Below are 15,493 nucleotides of genomic sequence, written 5' to 3'. Positions count from 1 at the left end.
AGAAGTGTGATAAAAAATCTAACAGAAAATCAGTGGAATGACATTTTAATATTTTTTAAATTAATTGATTTTTTTTTTTTTCTTCACTCTGCCTTCTCTAAATGCCTGTTCAAGAGTACTGGAAGTATTTAGCCAAAGGTTTTTGAACTAGATATAAGACTGTCACAGAATGCACAGTATTTTGACTTAGTCTTGTCTGAGAAAAGCAGCATAACTTTAAAGTGTTTTCCAACTCAATGAACAAGTTCTATACATGATCAGAATCAATTCTGGGTTTCTTTTCCTCTGGATAGCAGAAATGACATTCCAATAGCAGTACTAACAATTGCTTAAAGTCTGTGGTTAAAGGAATTGTTTTAAAGTGAAAGATAGGGCTCTACCTTAGCAAAATATTGGGGATTATTTGCCAAACAAAGCAAATCAGCTTCTGCAAGTAGATTTAGTAAATAAATAAAAATATATATATAAAAATAAGAGAAATTAAGGAAAAAAGAGAAGAAAATTCTGACTGATATTAGCAAGTAGTTTATCCTAAAGTTAATTATTGAAATAAAGTTGGACCTGAAAAATTGCTGCATTGACTCTGCAGAGCAGATGGCTGAAAATACACTTGTGCTTAAATCACTAGACTTGACAGGATGCAGTCTACAATATTGCATTAGTGCAACTTGAAATACTATTACTGCATTTATTTTCAACTTCTTTCAGCAATTCACTTTATTTAAATAAATGTCATATCATTCAAACTGAGTCATTTGAGGCAGCTTTGGATCAATGACACTATGAACACTGTAGGACGTTGTCAATATATGCTTAAAAAATTACCTTTATATCAGGAAGGTTCATCTCAACTTCTGTACCTAAAATAATGCAGGCAGCAATATAAAAGGTATAAATTCACTGGCTGTATGTGAAACAAATTACAAATGTGGATGATCTTTAATTACGTCACTGTATTACAGCAGTGAGAAACCAAACCAGGACAAATAAATAAAATGCTAAAAACCCTGGATTATAAGTTTTTGGAAGAAATTTTCATCCCTACAGTGAATATAAATATAGAATAGACTCAAAAAATGACCTCATTATGGACATAATGGCACATTAAGGACATCCAATGCAATTACGACAGCTTGATACTGCTATTAACCAATCTCTACTATTGTAACCATTCTGACTAGTTATTATACGTTTAAGTTGCAGAACGTTTTTTGATTCCTCACAGATAGTGCTGTCTATTTATGGGAGAACTTTCTAAAGTAATTTTTTTCCACTTTGGTTTGAAAAAAAATTGAAAAATAGAATAGTAGAAAGAATCCTGGTGTCCTAGATTCTAGTCCTCTTATAAATTAATGGAGTGTACCTAATACATTTGGACTTATAAATGTTATTCTACCTGAGAGCTGAGCAAGATACAGATTTTATGCCAAATAAATCCTCCTTCATTCTATTTCATAGACTTAAAACTGATCTGCCTGTACTATTACCTCAAGGTATTATGAAATGGAAATATTCTTATCTGGTTTGCATCCTTTTCAGCTTTTAGAGATATTAGGTATAAAGTTGTTGCATTGTCTCCAGAGTCAGATCATTTTTTGAAGTGTATATTTTCTTATGTTTGGAAAAAGCAAATAAATTGATAGATGCGTGTATCTCTGAAAATGTAAGTATATGAGAAAAAGTATTAAATTTATAGTGGATAGTTTGAGCCCTCTATTCATTTCCACAAAAATATCAAGCAGTACATTCCTTTAAAAGGAAACTTTAATGTTAAAGTTATGTTTAAACTATATTAGCACAATAAGCATCTTTCAAGGGGGAAAGGTGATTATTTCTTCGAACATCTGCTTTTTAAATTACCTATTATTCAATTACATGGTCTTTTTGTTGCTTTTTATTTACAACGGTGTGACATAGCAGAAGAAGGAAGATATAAATGCTGACAGAAAAGTTAAACTTGCAAGAGAGAGGAAAAAATGGACTATTGCTACCTTAGTTCTTATTAGAAATAATTAATCTAATTTGTAAACAATATAATTCTTCCAAGAGGTCTTGGTATTCACTGAAGACCAGCAGAAGCAGCTTTGCTCTCACATTTTGCACAATACAGATACTCAAGTGATGTTCTGCTGAGCCATCATAACAGAATATAGGTGTCACATTATTATGGGCTTTGTATAAAACATCATGAACAGCTCCCAGATGCATAAGCCAGTCTCTACTCACATAGCTGAAATGATTTTTACCATCTTTCCTTTGGCATATGACAAAGAATGTGAAAAGCTGCTTTTTTCTTTTCTTGTCATCTTAAGTATTTGTGTCCTGCTCCAGAGCCCTTCAGCAGCACTGGTTGCAGTTGCTGTCATCCCTTTTCACAATCTGGTCATTTGCCTGAAACAGAAGATATAAAACAAAAATACAGCCAGGAGACTGTTAGCATATTATGATAATGGTTTTAAATTTGATAGGGAGTGTATAGTCCTTTGGGGCTGATAGTTTGTAGGTGCTAAGGGAGAGATCAGAGTAAATATTCTTATGGGCTTCCTGACCTAACATCTGTTACATAGTTCCTTTAGGCTTTGGAAAAGTAGATTCAGAGATCCAGCAGTCCTTTAGTGCATTAACGTGCATTAATGTATAGCATGATTTTGGCAGTGTTACAGTACTTGAACAGCTCAATCTTCCTTCTGCTAAAAGAAAAAAAACAAGGAATATAGATACATGCTGGCATGTGAGCATTGCTTAAGTAATTGCAGAAGATGTTAGATGGGAAATGCAATTTGTGTATGGCTATAAAACATATGATGGCAGGCAAACAGCTGTAATTTATTTAGGTTCATATACATTAAGATATGAATATACATCATTATATGAAACTCCAAATCCAAGTATACACACAGATGTCACAATAAAATATTTAACCTACTCATCAGACTGAATGCTTCCTAGATAACTTAGGGAGTAAGCTTGAACTAACTTTATGGCTTATAGAATAATTAATATTTCCACATGGATAAGTTTTAAATCATAATACTGTAATATACTAAAAGAAACCCCAATATTAAATTATTCTCTAGTGTTAAATACACATCATTAACTAAGGAAAACATCTCAAAGAAAATACTATGTTTAAAGGAATTTTAAATTCATGACATATTCCAGATTTAGGTCATTTGGAAGTACAGAGCTCAGACCCATCAGACAACATTGTCTTTCTTCTGATGTCTTCATTCACTGCATACCTAAATTAATGCATCTGTATTTCACCTCAGCTAACAGGCCTTGTAGGCGAGGCTAACATTACATTCTTTGATTTGAAAAGCTATAATTTATAGTCCTGGCTTAATTACCACAGTTAAGATCTGTAGAGGTGCAGTTTTCTTGTTCCTGATAAGAAACTGCAAAATTATTTCTCTCAAAGGAGAGGGAAGCTTGCTGTTTCTGGTCAACCCCCCAAAACTGCAACCAAACACTGAAAACAACCCCCTTCCCCAAACCCCTAAACAAACAAAAATCTGGCTCATTTTCCTGTCCTACAAGAGAAGGAAGAAAGAACTGATGGAACAGTCCTAAAGAATATTAATATTATAGCCAATACTATTTTGGGCTGAATATTACAGTAGAGATCATTTTTGTCTCTGATTATGGTTGAAAAACTTTGTCAGTGCTGTGCAATGCTGTCTTTTTGATCCATAATTTTATTTAAAATACTAACAATATAGCAATATTGCACAACACTATTTTTAATGCTATTCCCCTCTTTCCAACACTTGATAGTTTGCTGTGTGTGGATTTACTTCACCTTTTTAATTTGGTCTCACACCTATCCTTTTGGCTTTTCACGCTGTCTTTGCTTGATAAGGAAAGTAGCAAATTGCTAACAGGTCTATAAATTTTATAACTGAAGTGTCTATGTAAAGGTATAATATGTGGTGCTCTGTGTAGTGAATAGTATGGTAAATAGTAAATAGTATGGTAAAATATTTCCCTGCAGTGATGCCTCTTTCCTACAGATTTTCCTAAGGATCAGCAAAGGAACGTTTTAAGGAAGATGACAACGAGGCAAGATTAATTGTAGCAGTAATTTGGATGGAGATCTTAATGTTAACAAATCAAATTTTTAATTTACAGTTTTGTAAATACATCTGTCTCACTACAGGAAGAAGACCTTTAAAATGATTTTTTAAATCAGTTTTTTAATATATCTTTGAAGTGCAACACTGCTACTAGCAGTGATTTTCTTTTTCTAGAAAATTGCTGCAGATTTTATTTACTTAAGAAAAATATAAATCATACTTGATCTTTGGATGTACCATTTTGCTGTGAGTTAAATAGAGAGTTCCAGATAAAAGGCTGTTTTGTTTTTTTTTTCACCCAGAGAAAGTATTTGTATTTTTCACGTATTTCAAAAGGGCTTTCTTTCTAATTCAAACATGAGCCAAACTACTGATTGTCCCGACATAGCCATATAAACAAAAAAATCATGACTGAAGTTATGCTTCAGCATAGTTGTGAGAGCACAATATGTGTAATCTATTAGGAAGTAAGCTAAAAGTTGATTATTTAGTATATGCTTAAGAATTTTGTTGTTGATATGCAAGTAGTAATTAACATTTACAGTGTATCCATCATAGTACGTTAGTACATTTAAAGTAATTCAAACACTAAAATAATACTGCACCTATAAAAAAAAAAAAACTTTTAAATTTTGTTGGATTTTGCTTTCTCATATTATGTAGTTTCTGTCATTTATTCCTTTATATGTTTATAAAAAGAGAGACTTAAAACTGTTACCAGTAGAGTGAATGATATGCAGTGAAATCAGGTGCAGAGCTTGGCATCCACTTCATGCTGAATGCCTGTTTTATCATGAGTTTGAAATTTATTTCTTTTTATTATGGGGCTTTTATTTTTAAATGGATAAGTTTAGTTATTGTAAAAGCAAGACTATTTGTAATGGTTTGGGCCAAATATAGTGCAGTCAGATGGCCTGCAGGTTTACCTAAAGAGCTTTGACAACCTCTTAATCTTGATATGTATCACACCATCTATTCTAGTCACAGTCGTTTAAAAAGCATATAATGCATGTCATGCTAAATTGCACACTAGGTGTTTGTTTAGTATGGACGTAATTACACCATAAATTGAATTGCAGCTGAAACTGAAAATCGGACCTGTAGCAATATTTTCAAAGTTTATAGGTCTTTATGCTAAACCACATCTTACGTTTTCCCAGACAAACTATAGTTATCTTACTGCCCATTAACACTCCCTTCTGGATGAGGGAAGGAAAACAAGCCTCAGGTGCCAGAGGTTTACATTCTGATTTGGCAGTATTTTTAAGTCTATGTGTAGTTTTAATTAGGGGTCCAGGATGTGCTACAGTATTAAGGTCAATTATTAGTTTGCTCTCCTGAAAATTGATCCTGCTCTGTAGAATTTTGATATCTGCCTCATACTTGAAATTCTTCAGTTCTTGCACATTCAAAACTAACATTGACCGGTATCACTATCGATTGCTTCTGAACTGTAACAATCTCTCTTGCTTGTCTGATGTCTTTAATCTTTTTTTCCATCTCCATGACTAACCAATATTTATATTATCATGGAGACAATATATCCACATCCAGACTCATTTGTCTGCAAACTTGCAGAGTTTGTTTGTAAGACAAATTGGTGTAGAAACAGCCAAGCCTTTTGCCTTGGTGGAAGAGGAAAACATTCCAATGCATCCTAAATACAAAGATGTGTATGATGGAGTTACCTCTAACCTATTAATGTATTTTCTGTCTACTGACAGGTCCCATAAGCAGCATTTTGGTGAATAAGTATGGTAGCCGGCCTGTGATGATAGCAGGTGGAATCCTGTGTTCATTTGGAATGATTGCTTCCTCTTTCTGCAATAGCGTCCTGGAACTTTATCTATGTATTGGTGTTGTTGGAGGTAAGAGTCCTGTTTAAAAGGTATTGTTATGTTATGTTATATGCTATTTCTAATACTGTTTTGCCAATGATTCTTACTGATCAAGAACCCACTGTGCAAGGTATTGTACAACTGCAAGCCAAGAAGGTAGCAAGATCAGTTAATTTCACCTACGTTAACTATTTAATCCATTAAATTAGCTGGTATGATGTTAAATTATTTCTTAGGATATTTCAGGAACAACTGATGATTTTATTCAATAAGTGCTGTATGTATGTACCTTTCCACACTGCACTGTAATTATGGTATAAAAATTGATCGGCTCGTGACAGCACTTACTGCAGTCATTTGTATGGAATTTCATATTCATTCTTCTAGCTTTCAATCATGGTGCACTTCAAACAGGGTGGCAGAAGCTATCAGAATTCTAGTATAAATGCAAAAGCTAGTACCAGCTTTCTGTAGATTTGTACATACATATACTCTTACAGAAAAGTATAATAACTTTCAGATCAATATCTTTGTTTAAAATCCCCCAGGGTCAACCCCCAAGTAAAATGACTTATAATCTCCATCATAGGCCTGGATGCTGCCTCAGGCAATCATAAAGCCAGTAAATTAAATAACTTCCTTGTCAAAAGTTGTGTTATTTTGTTTTTGGTTGGTTGGTTTTTTTTAAGCTTCCTCCTCAGAATGAGGAAGGCAAGTGAGGTAAAATTGGCAGGTAATAAATGAACGATATGTGTTCCTATATTCAAGCTAAACTTTCTTTATATTGAAACTAAAGGAGTCCTTTGTTCAGTGATTTCTTAAAGCTTTTATTTTTTATATCATAAACTTGAGGACCACTGAAAAAGTAAAGTAAGGATGCACAGATGTGGCTATCAGAGAAAAAACTGTGCCACCCAGGAGATGCATAGCTACTTAAACCTTATTGCCTAGATGTCTTAATACAGAGAGAAGACCTAGAGGTCATATGCTTAGTTGACATGGATGCATGATCTGCTCCCATAGTTGACCTCTAGCCTCTTCCACCTTTGGTAGTGACTTCCATATCTGGGGAAGTGGAGCTGTATTTGCCCTAAAATAATAAAACATTTTGAGCTCCAATTTTGGATGAAAGTTTTATCATAAACAGGGCTGGAAATACAAAATGAGATTTATGCATTTAAATGCACCCTGCGTTTATCGTAGCTGAGGTGACATTTAATAACTTTTGTGAAATGAGCCAAGAGAGAATTGAATTATAGCTTAGTAAATATAAATGGTGAGTCAAGGTCCTGATACCATCATTACTCTGTGATTCCCCTGTCTCTGTAATTGCTGAAACACAACAAGGAGTTTTGGCTTCTATTGCCATGCTCCTGGGGGAAATGGCAGAATGCCATCATGACACAGTCTTGGCATTAACACACAGACAGCAATGAAACTATATTCTTTTCTCTGATGCTAGTTGGTTTCTATCTTCATTGGGAATCACTGGATTAGATACTAGTTATTTTAAGAATAACTTGAAAGAGATGTGATAAGTTTTTCACTGAATAACCTTCAATAATACTGTCTTTTATGTCTTGTGTAGGTCTGGGTTTAGCATTCAACTTACAGCCTGCCTTGACCATGATTGGCAAGTATTTCTATAAGAAGCGTCCCATTGCTAATGGATTGGCCATGGCTGGAAGTCCAGTGTTTCTGAGCACATTGGCACCTCTCAATCAATTCCTCTTTAATGCATTTGGCTGGAAAGGAAGCTTTCTCATTCTGGGAGGACTTCTTTTGAACTGCTGTGTAGCAGGGTCTCTTATGAGACCTGTTGGACCGAAAACAGTCCATCCTGTGAAAAAAGATGTTGAAAAAGGCACAGGAGATTCTACCTTGCACAAAAACAACAAGAAGTCTTTTTGGCAAACTATGAATAAATACCTAGATCTGTCCCTCTTCAAACACAGAGGGTTTCTGATCTATTTGTCAGGAAATGTCATTATGTTTATTGGCTTCTTCGCTCCAATAGTATTCTTGGCTCCTTATGCAAAGCACAAGGGAATTGATGAATATTCTGCTGCTTTTTTACTATCTATCTTAGCCTTTGTAGACATGTTTGCTAGGCCTTCAATGGGACTAGTAGCAAACTCCAAGTTTATCCGGCCAAAGATTCAGTACTTTTTTAGTTTTGCTGTCTTGTACAATGGCATCTGTCATGTCTTGTGCCCTCTAGCAACAAATTATACTGGCTTGGTGATATATGCTGTATTTTTTGGGTTTGCATTTGGAATGGTTAGCAGCGTTCTTTTTGAGACACTGATGGACCTCGTTGGGGCTGCCAGATTTTCCAGTGCGGTTGGACTTGTCACCATAGTGGAATGTTGCCCTGTGCTCATAGGCCCTCCTTTAGGAGGTAAGAATCTTTTTTATTTCAGTTTTTCAGACATTATAGCATAATCCTGCAGTTTAGCATTGAATTAATATAAACATTGTTCTTAATATTATTTAATGTTTTCACTGTGACTAGGAATGCATTGTAGCAGTGCACTGCATCAGTTATTTCTGAGCTTTACAGATGAAGATCCACATGTGAATCTAAAGGGATGCATTGCGCACATGTACAATATGTAGATTAAGAGCATATCTCTACTGGTCCATAAATCCAGGTGATAAACATATGTTTTCATGAGAGCACAATACTGATAAATTTGCAGTCTTGATTTACATGTATCCAGTTCCACTTTGCTCTTTGCCAAGACAGTTCTTAGCACCTCCCATATGAAGATAGGCTGAGAGAGCTGGGGCTGTTCAGCCTTGAGAAGGCTGCACAGAGACCTCATAGCAGCCTTCCAGTATCTGAAGGGGGCTTATAAGGATGCTGGGGATGGACTCTTCATTAGGGACTGTAGTGATAGGACAAGGGGTAATGGGTTAAAACTTAAACAGGGGAAGTTTCGATTGGATATAAAGAAGAAATTCTTTACTGTGAGGATGGTGAGGCACTGGAATGGATTGCCCAAGGAAGCTGTAATACTCCATCCCTGGCGGTGTTCAAGGCCTGGTTGGACAGAGCCTTGGGTGAGATGGTTTAATGCGAGGTGTCCCTGCCCATGGCAGGGGGATTGGAACCAGATGATCTTAAGGTCCTTTCCAACTCTAACTATTCTATGATTTTATGAACTGGTCAAATTCACTGGTCGGTTTTTGTGAATATCGCACAGTGTCTTATAGTTTCTGTAACACAGTGGCAGCTAGAGGAGCACGTAGTTAAATTTAAAATAGCAACTTTAATTAGTCTAAACAGAAAGGACTGACATTTCTGGAGCACTAGCAAGGAGGTACCGGAAAGGACAAGGCACCCTCAGCAGCCTAGGCAAGGTGAATGCATAGTTGGTTTCCATCATGGAACCATGGAGCATTGCATGCTGGCATGACTTCAAACCACAGTCATCTCACAGCCAGTTTTTAAGACTGTTTCTATAGCCAGCAGATACATGTAAACCAATTCAGAGTGTAAACTGACTGAAAGATGATAATGTTGCCAGTTTCTCTTTTTTGAGTATAAGGGGACCTTAAAAGGAGCCTAGGTGCATAGCTTGAACTATATTTGTAACCTGTTGGTTTCTAGCACCAAATTTATGAAGAATCTTATCTAATGTGTTTTCTGTTTGCTAGCTTTTTACCCACTGTTTAGTAATGCTGTTAGTAAGTTTTATAATCATAAGGTTTCTAATGATGCAAGATACTAAAGAAATAGATGTTCAGAACTTACTGAAACTTACTGAAATAGCGGTTAAATATATGTGTGTTGCAGTCTAAGCCCAACAATATAAAGATATAAAGACAGTATGATTGCCAGCGTGGTGAATGTACACTATATCAACATAAGCTGTGCTACAGAATTCAACAAGATTATGTGTGCCTAAAACCATTTATACATATTGAAGTATTTTAAGTACTGCTGTCAGTATTTCTATGAAAATAGCATTGTTGAGTGAAATTTTAAATATGACAAAACAATTCCACTCACTTTAGTACAGTAATATTTGTTCAAGTCTAATAGTCCTCAAGATAGTCCATATTTCCCTCGTCTCTTAACATGTAAATTCATTTTGGCAATGGTAGAAGAAAATATATTCCTCTCACACAGACTCTTCCTATGCCACCTAGTGGGCGGACTGAGCCTGTGACCGCTGGAGTCCAGCGTTGTCAGTTCTGAAGTCAATAGTAACTCTAAAGACATTAAATGTAATATTTATGGAGAAATAGCTTATGCAGCTATTTATTTTTCAGTATATTAGCTTTGCAGGAGTTTTGAAAAACAGTTGTTTGTGCTATAACTGTATGAATAATTGATTTATCTTATTAAATAGAGACAACAAAGGGGATGAACATATGGAAAAGCTAAATTCCAATTTTGATTAATTCATGTTCTTTAAAATATTATGCTGAGGTAATGTTAATGCAGAATTTCATTTTTAATCATCAGTTTTGTGAGACTATGCAGCAATAAAAAAGAGTGAATTGTACTAATTACACTAATAGGTGAATTATACACTTGCACTGCCATTTGAGTTTTTTGTAATGCTAGGCTTCTGAAATAAAGACTAAAATAATTTGATGACTTGTAAATGTGCATCAGGTGAATAGGCTGGTATTATGGCTTCAATCCAGTAAAAGCATCTAAATGCATACTAAATTGAAGTACAGAGGTTATCCTGTGAATTTCAGTGATAGTGTAGCAGAGTTCAAAGCTAAGGGCTTGGATACATGCAAATGTTGATTTGGGATTTGGGAAAATTTAGAAAGAATGGTTCATAAAGTGAAAGAACAGTTACATTTTATTTTCCTTGTCATGACCAAATTAATGTGGTGGATGTGAGTTTTAAGCACATGCTTCATAGTATAAAACTCAACAGTTAAGCACAGTAGCGGAAGGGACAAGCCTTTCTCTCTCTTTCACAAGTCACACAAAAGTAAAAATGAAAAGCAGGCATTTGATGTACTGTGACAGCAGCCTGAAAAGGCACATACCTTTTCACCCTATTGTCTGTATGCAGCCTCCATGAGTGTCAGTCACTCCAAAACAATAGGAAACAGAATTAGGAGGGGAATAAAATAATAAGACAATGAAAGAATGAAAATGAAAGAACTAAAAAACTCTCATTATTCATTAAGCTTTATTTTGTTCTGCAGTATTTTATCACTGTCAGAGATTCCAACAGTTCTTAGCTTGACTAATAAAGGTATCATTGGACTTTTCTGCTAGATATGTTAAAAAATTTGAACATGTTGAAAATGCTCTTCTGCTCCAATTTCAGAGCCAAGCAATATATAGATATTTTTCCTAGGAAAATATATGGATTGTATTAGGTATGCTATTCTAAAGGCTGTATTTCTCCTTGTGTTTGTATTTCAGGTTGGTTAGTGGATGTTACTGGTGAATATCAGTACATGTATTTTGTCTGCGGAGTGATTGTGATTGTGGCCAGTATCTGGTTATTCATTGGCAATACCATTAACTACAGGCTTTTGGCAAAAGAAAAGAAGTTAGAAGATGAGAAGCAGAAAGCACAGAAGAATGCTGACCCAAAGGAAGCAGAACCACTAACAAACAATGAGAGTGATGATGCTGCCAGGATTGCTGATAAAGCTCTTGAAGATCCTTCAGAGAGAGAAACCAATATTTAACCTGCAATATAGCTCAGAAGGCAACATTTCTGAGTTCCATTAGAAGTATGTCTTCAAGACACAGACCAGGTTTTGTAGTAAAAATGATCAGTCACTATATTGGATGGGAACAGATTTTTGCCCCATTGGCAAGACTCTAAGTTAAATTACTATCTACAGTTTATTTATTTCAGTAATACAAAATTGAGATTACAGAGGTAGTGACTCCATCCAAGTAAGTCCATGACACTATGACTCTCGACAATCAGGAGTCAGGTAAACCAGACTATATAGTCTTCCAATAACAAACGGTTCTGTTTCAGAAGTATATGTAATGCAAAAGTGTCTCCTGCTCTTGTTTGTGAAGATACTTTGTGTTCATCTTTTAAGTATTGTTAAATTCTGTTGAAATAATATGCCCAAACTGTACCTGCCACTGCTATTAAAAAGAATACAAGATCTGTTTCAAAAGAGACAGAGTACCCGAGCGAAGCACACTGAAACTTTTTTGTATGCCCACTAGATCAAAAAGATACAACATGTCTGTATAACCAATTATAAGAGGGATGTAAAAGTTAAGTCTGGAAGACAAACAGTTGGTGGGCACCATCTCTAAAATACAATAAACAGCTGAGTTACAGTATATTCTAGAAGTTGTTTCCTCCTGTGATAGCTGACTACATTGTACTTCAACATGGACATTTGAACACAAAGTACATTCACACCCCAGTAATTCAAACTAGAGCTAAAATTTGCCTGTATATAGAAGGATTTAGACCCAATATGTACATTGCTAGCAAAAGTGCCAATTTGTTTGATTATGTATTCCTATATGGCTGAAGGATCTGGATTGGATTGTGAAGCATTCTTCCTAAAGGGACTAGATTCAGAACCTATTGATGTTAAAAGGATACTTACCTTTGGCTTTTGTGGCCTGAATCGGTTTCATGGCACTGACTTCAAAGTAGATGCTTGGGTTTGCTGGCAACTCATTCGTTGCTTGATAGTTTACTGAGAGAAGATTAAAAGTCTAACTTTACGTCTTTGCAGACAAGTAACTTCATACCACTTCTCACCTCCCTTTCCCATGTACTTAGTAAAAAACTACTCTTTTGTAATGAAAGTTCAACAAAATGCTGCAAGAGACATTGATGGAAGTTTTGAATTGCTGTATCATTCTTGTGCAGGATATTTGCTCTTGTGTCCAAAATTACTCATGTCAATTAAAATCTTTACAGTTTTTCTTCTTCCTTCAGGCAAAAGAAAGTATAAGTGTACAATTTTACATAAATCATTTAGCATTGCACTTGAAGGCTAAAAGTGCAAGCTTTTGGAAGTATTAAGTGAAAATATTTCTGTTCTATTTGTAGGTGAGGAAAGGTGCTATTCCTTTTGGAGAGATGCATATAAATGCCTCAGAAGTTGTGAAAATTAAGGGTCTGATTCATAAAACATTTATGCACTGTTTATGCAAGATACACATACACTCAATTCTGGGAAAAGAATATGATTCATTTTATCATTCTTTTAAATCTCAAAATGTTGCAAATACATTTTACTGACAGCTAGCTGTGTTAAGCACACTTTGACGCACCAATAGCAAAAGAAAAAAAATACCAGTAAAATCGAGCAGATTTGGGAGTGCTTTTAAGAAAGCCATTTTTTTAATAGCAGTGTTCAGTAGTATTATTTTCAGGCTTCTAAAAATTTTGGTAGTGCTGGCTTCTGTTTTGCTGGGTTATCATCTTACATATTACGAAGTTCCACAGTAATGCTGAACTTTTTCATTATCTCAGCAATGTTTTGGGAAAGAAGCATCACGAATCTACACACAGCATGGTACAGAAAGTAATACCTACTTTTTACCTATTTATATGCAGGAAAAACAAATATCATCTACAAGACCTGTAATTTTATGGGTTCATCAGCAAGGAACTATGTGCATTTTGGAGTTTTGGGAGAAAATATGCATTACATTCTCAGATTTGAACAGCAAACTGGCTAAAGGAGAAAGACTTAGTCCCAGTAAAATTACAGTTCCTTTTACAGGCCCCAGCCTCACAGAAGAAATAAATATATTGAACCTCCATGGGAGCCATAGCCCTGCCAGCACCCTATGTGTTAAAAGCATTGCGCTGTTCTTGGTTATACAAACATGCAGGGTGAATTCCAGTATCTGTCAAGGTCCTACAGGCCCAGAGCCAGAAATCGATGGGGAGTTTTAGAGACAATAAGCTTTCATTTATTGAGGAATATAAGTTATAAATACCGGATTGTGAAAAATGAACTGGAATTTTAGCCAAAGAGTAGTCATCAGGAGCATCACTGCTCTTGACAGCAAGTGGTAGAAAGGCAGAGTTTATCTGAAAAGAAATGAATGTAGAGGCTGAACCAAAATGTCTGAGGCAAAATTCTAGGTGCTTATTATCTCTTTGCAAAAAAACAGTATGATTAAGAATAAAGGGTAGATGATAACAGGTGTCAGCTTTTGACTTAAGTCTGTTAAAAGTTGCTGTTAGGTAAATAAAGGAATCAAAAAAAGATGATAAAAAAGGTATCTCAGGAATCATGCAGGCAACTTACCTGTTCTATTCAGGATTGCAGAATATGATGCAAATGGCATAGGAAAGAAGGGAAAAACAAGGTTCCTCAAGCCATAGACATATCTGCCTCCCAGTAACAAACTATCTCAGAAGAAATACTGGATTATATAAATACAACCCTCTGCAGAGATACCACTCTTGTCTCTGGTCAACTATTAAAATTAATAGGAATGAAAGAACTGCTTCATCACCACTCACCAATGTGCAATTTTTAAGTCTGTAAAGTAAAATGATGTAGCAGGCAAATGGAGCAATATAAAGCAGGAACTGGGTCAAGTGAAACATTTCCTTACACTTCTTCCATTATTTTTCCTCTTGATACTAACAGCAAAATGAAAACCATCTGAATACTCTTGGTATTACTGAATATTAAAGAAGTTAAAATTCAGAGACGACTGAAGAAAATTGGAACCATATCTATGCAAAAACTGCTGGGAATTAAAAAACTGTCTTCCAAATAACAGGTCCTAATGGGGCAATTGCCTTGTATAAGAGTTCTTATTTCTAAAAGTAATAATAATAAATTGTCTTGGATCAACTCTTTATCAAGCAGCAAAGTAGCAAAATGAGTATAACTTGCCTTCAAACTCCTGAATATCACCCTTACTTGCACTGAGCTATAATTTGTACTGCAAATTGTTTAATCATTACACTTCTGCTTTAGGATAATACCTGGGTATATACCATTTCTCTAAAACCTCCTGATTTCTTTTCATTACCTCACTGCCAGTCTGGACCACTGCAGGACTGAGAGATGCCGTAGCTCTACAATCATAGGATCATAGAATGGTTTGGGTGGGAAGGGACCTTAAAGATCCAAGGTTCCAAACCCCCCCTGCCATGGTCAGGGACACCTTCTGCTAGACCAGGTTGCTCAAAGCCCCATCCAACCTGGCCTTGAACATTTCTAGGGATGGGGCAGCCACAGCTTCTCTGGGCAACCTGTGCCAGTGTCTCACTACCTTCATAGTGAAGAATGTTTTCCTAATATCTAATCTAAACCTCCCCTTTGTCAATTTAAATCCATTCCCCCTTGTCCTATTACTACACACCCTTCTAAAAAGTTCCTCTCTGTTTTTCTTGTAGGCCCCCTTTAGGCACTGGAAGCTGCTCTAAGGTCTCCTCTGACCCTTCTCTGCTCCAGGCTGAACAACTTCAGCTCTCGGAGTCTGTCTTCATAGGAGGTGCTCCAGCCCTCTGATCATCTTCATGGCCCTCCTCTGGACTCGCTCAAGCAGGGCCATATCCCCAACGAAGAAACATACTCTCAAACTTCAAGAGATACCACATACATCTGTTATGCCCTATGGAGTCTGTA

General features: G+C 35.8%; 1 protein-coding gene across 4 annotated transcripts in view; it reads left to right on the top strand.

Moving 5' to 3' along the window:
• Positions 1 to 14,041, top strand: part of LOC133215137 (monocarboxylate transporter 2-like) — a 75,920-nt gene extending 61,879 nt beyond the window's left edge. For all 4 annotated transcript variants that reach the window (XM_061358904.1, XM_061358905.1, XM_061358907.1 and 1 more), the window contains 3 exons: positions 5,801 to 5,944; positions 7,503 to 8,315; positions 11,322 to 14,041. In XM_061358904.1, the coding sequence (XP_061214888.1) occupies positions 5,801 to 5,944; positions 7,503 to 8,315; positions 11,322 to 11,593 (1,229 nt within the window). In that variant the 3' untranslated portion in view covers positions 11,594 to 14,041. The remainder of the gene's footprint in view (positions 1 to 5,800; positions 5,945 to 7,502; positions 8,316 to 11,321) is intronic.
• The last annotated feature ends 1,452 nt before the right edge of the window (positions 14,042 to 15,493 follow it).

This window comes from Neopsephotus bourkii, unplaced genomic scaffold (assembly GCF_033783945.1).
Source record: "Neopsephotus bourkii isolate Nb327-2 ecotype Australia unplaced genomic scaffold, CSIRO-AGI_Nbou_v1 NB_956, whole genome shotgun sequence".
NCBI lineage: Eukaryota > Metazoa > Chordata > Aves > Psittaciformes > Psittacidae > Neopsephotus > Neopsephotus bourkii.
This window is presented reverse-complemented; position numbering and strand designations above follow the sequence as displayed.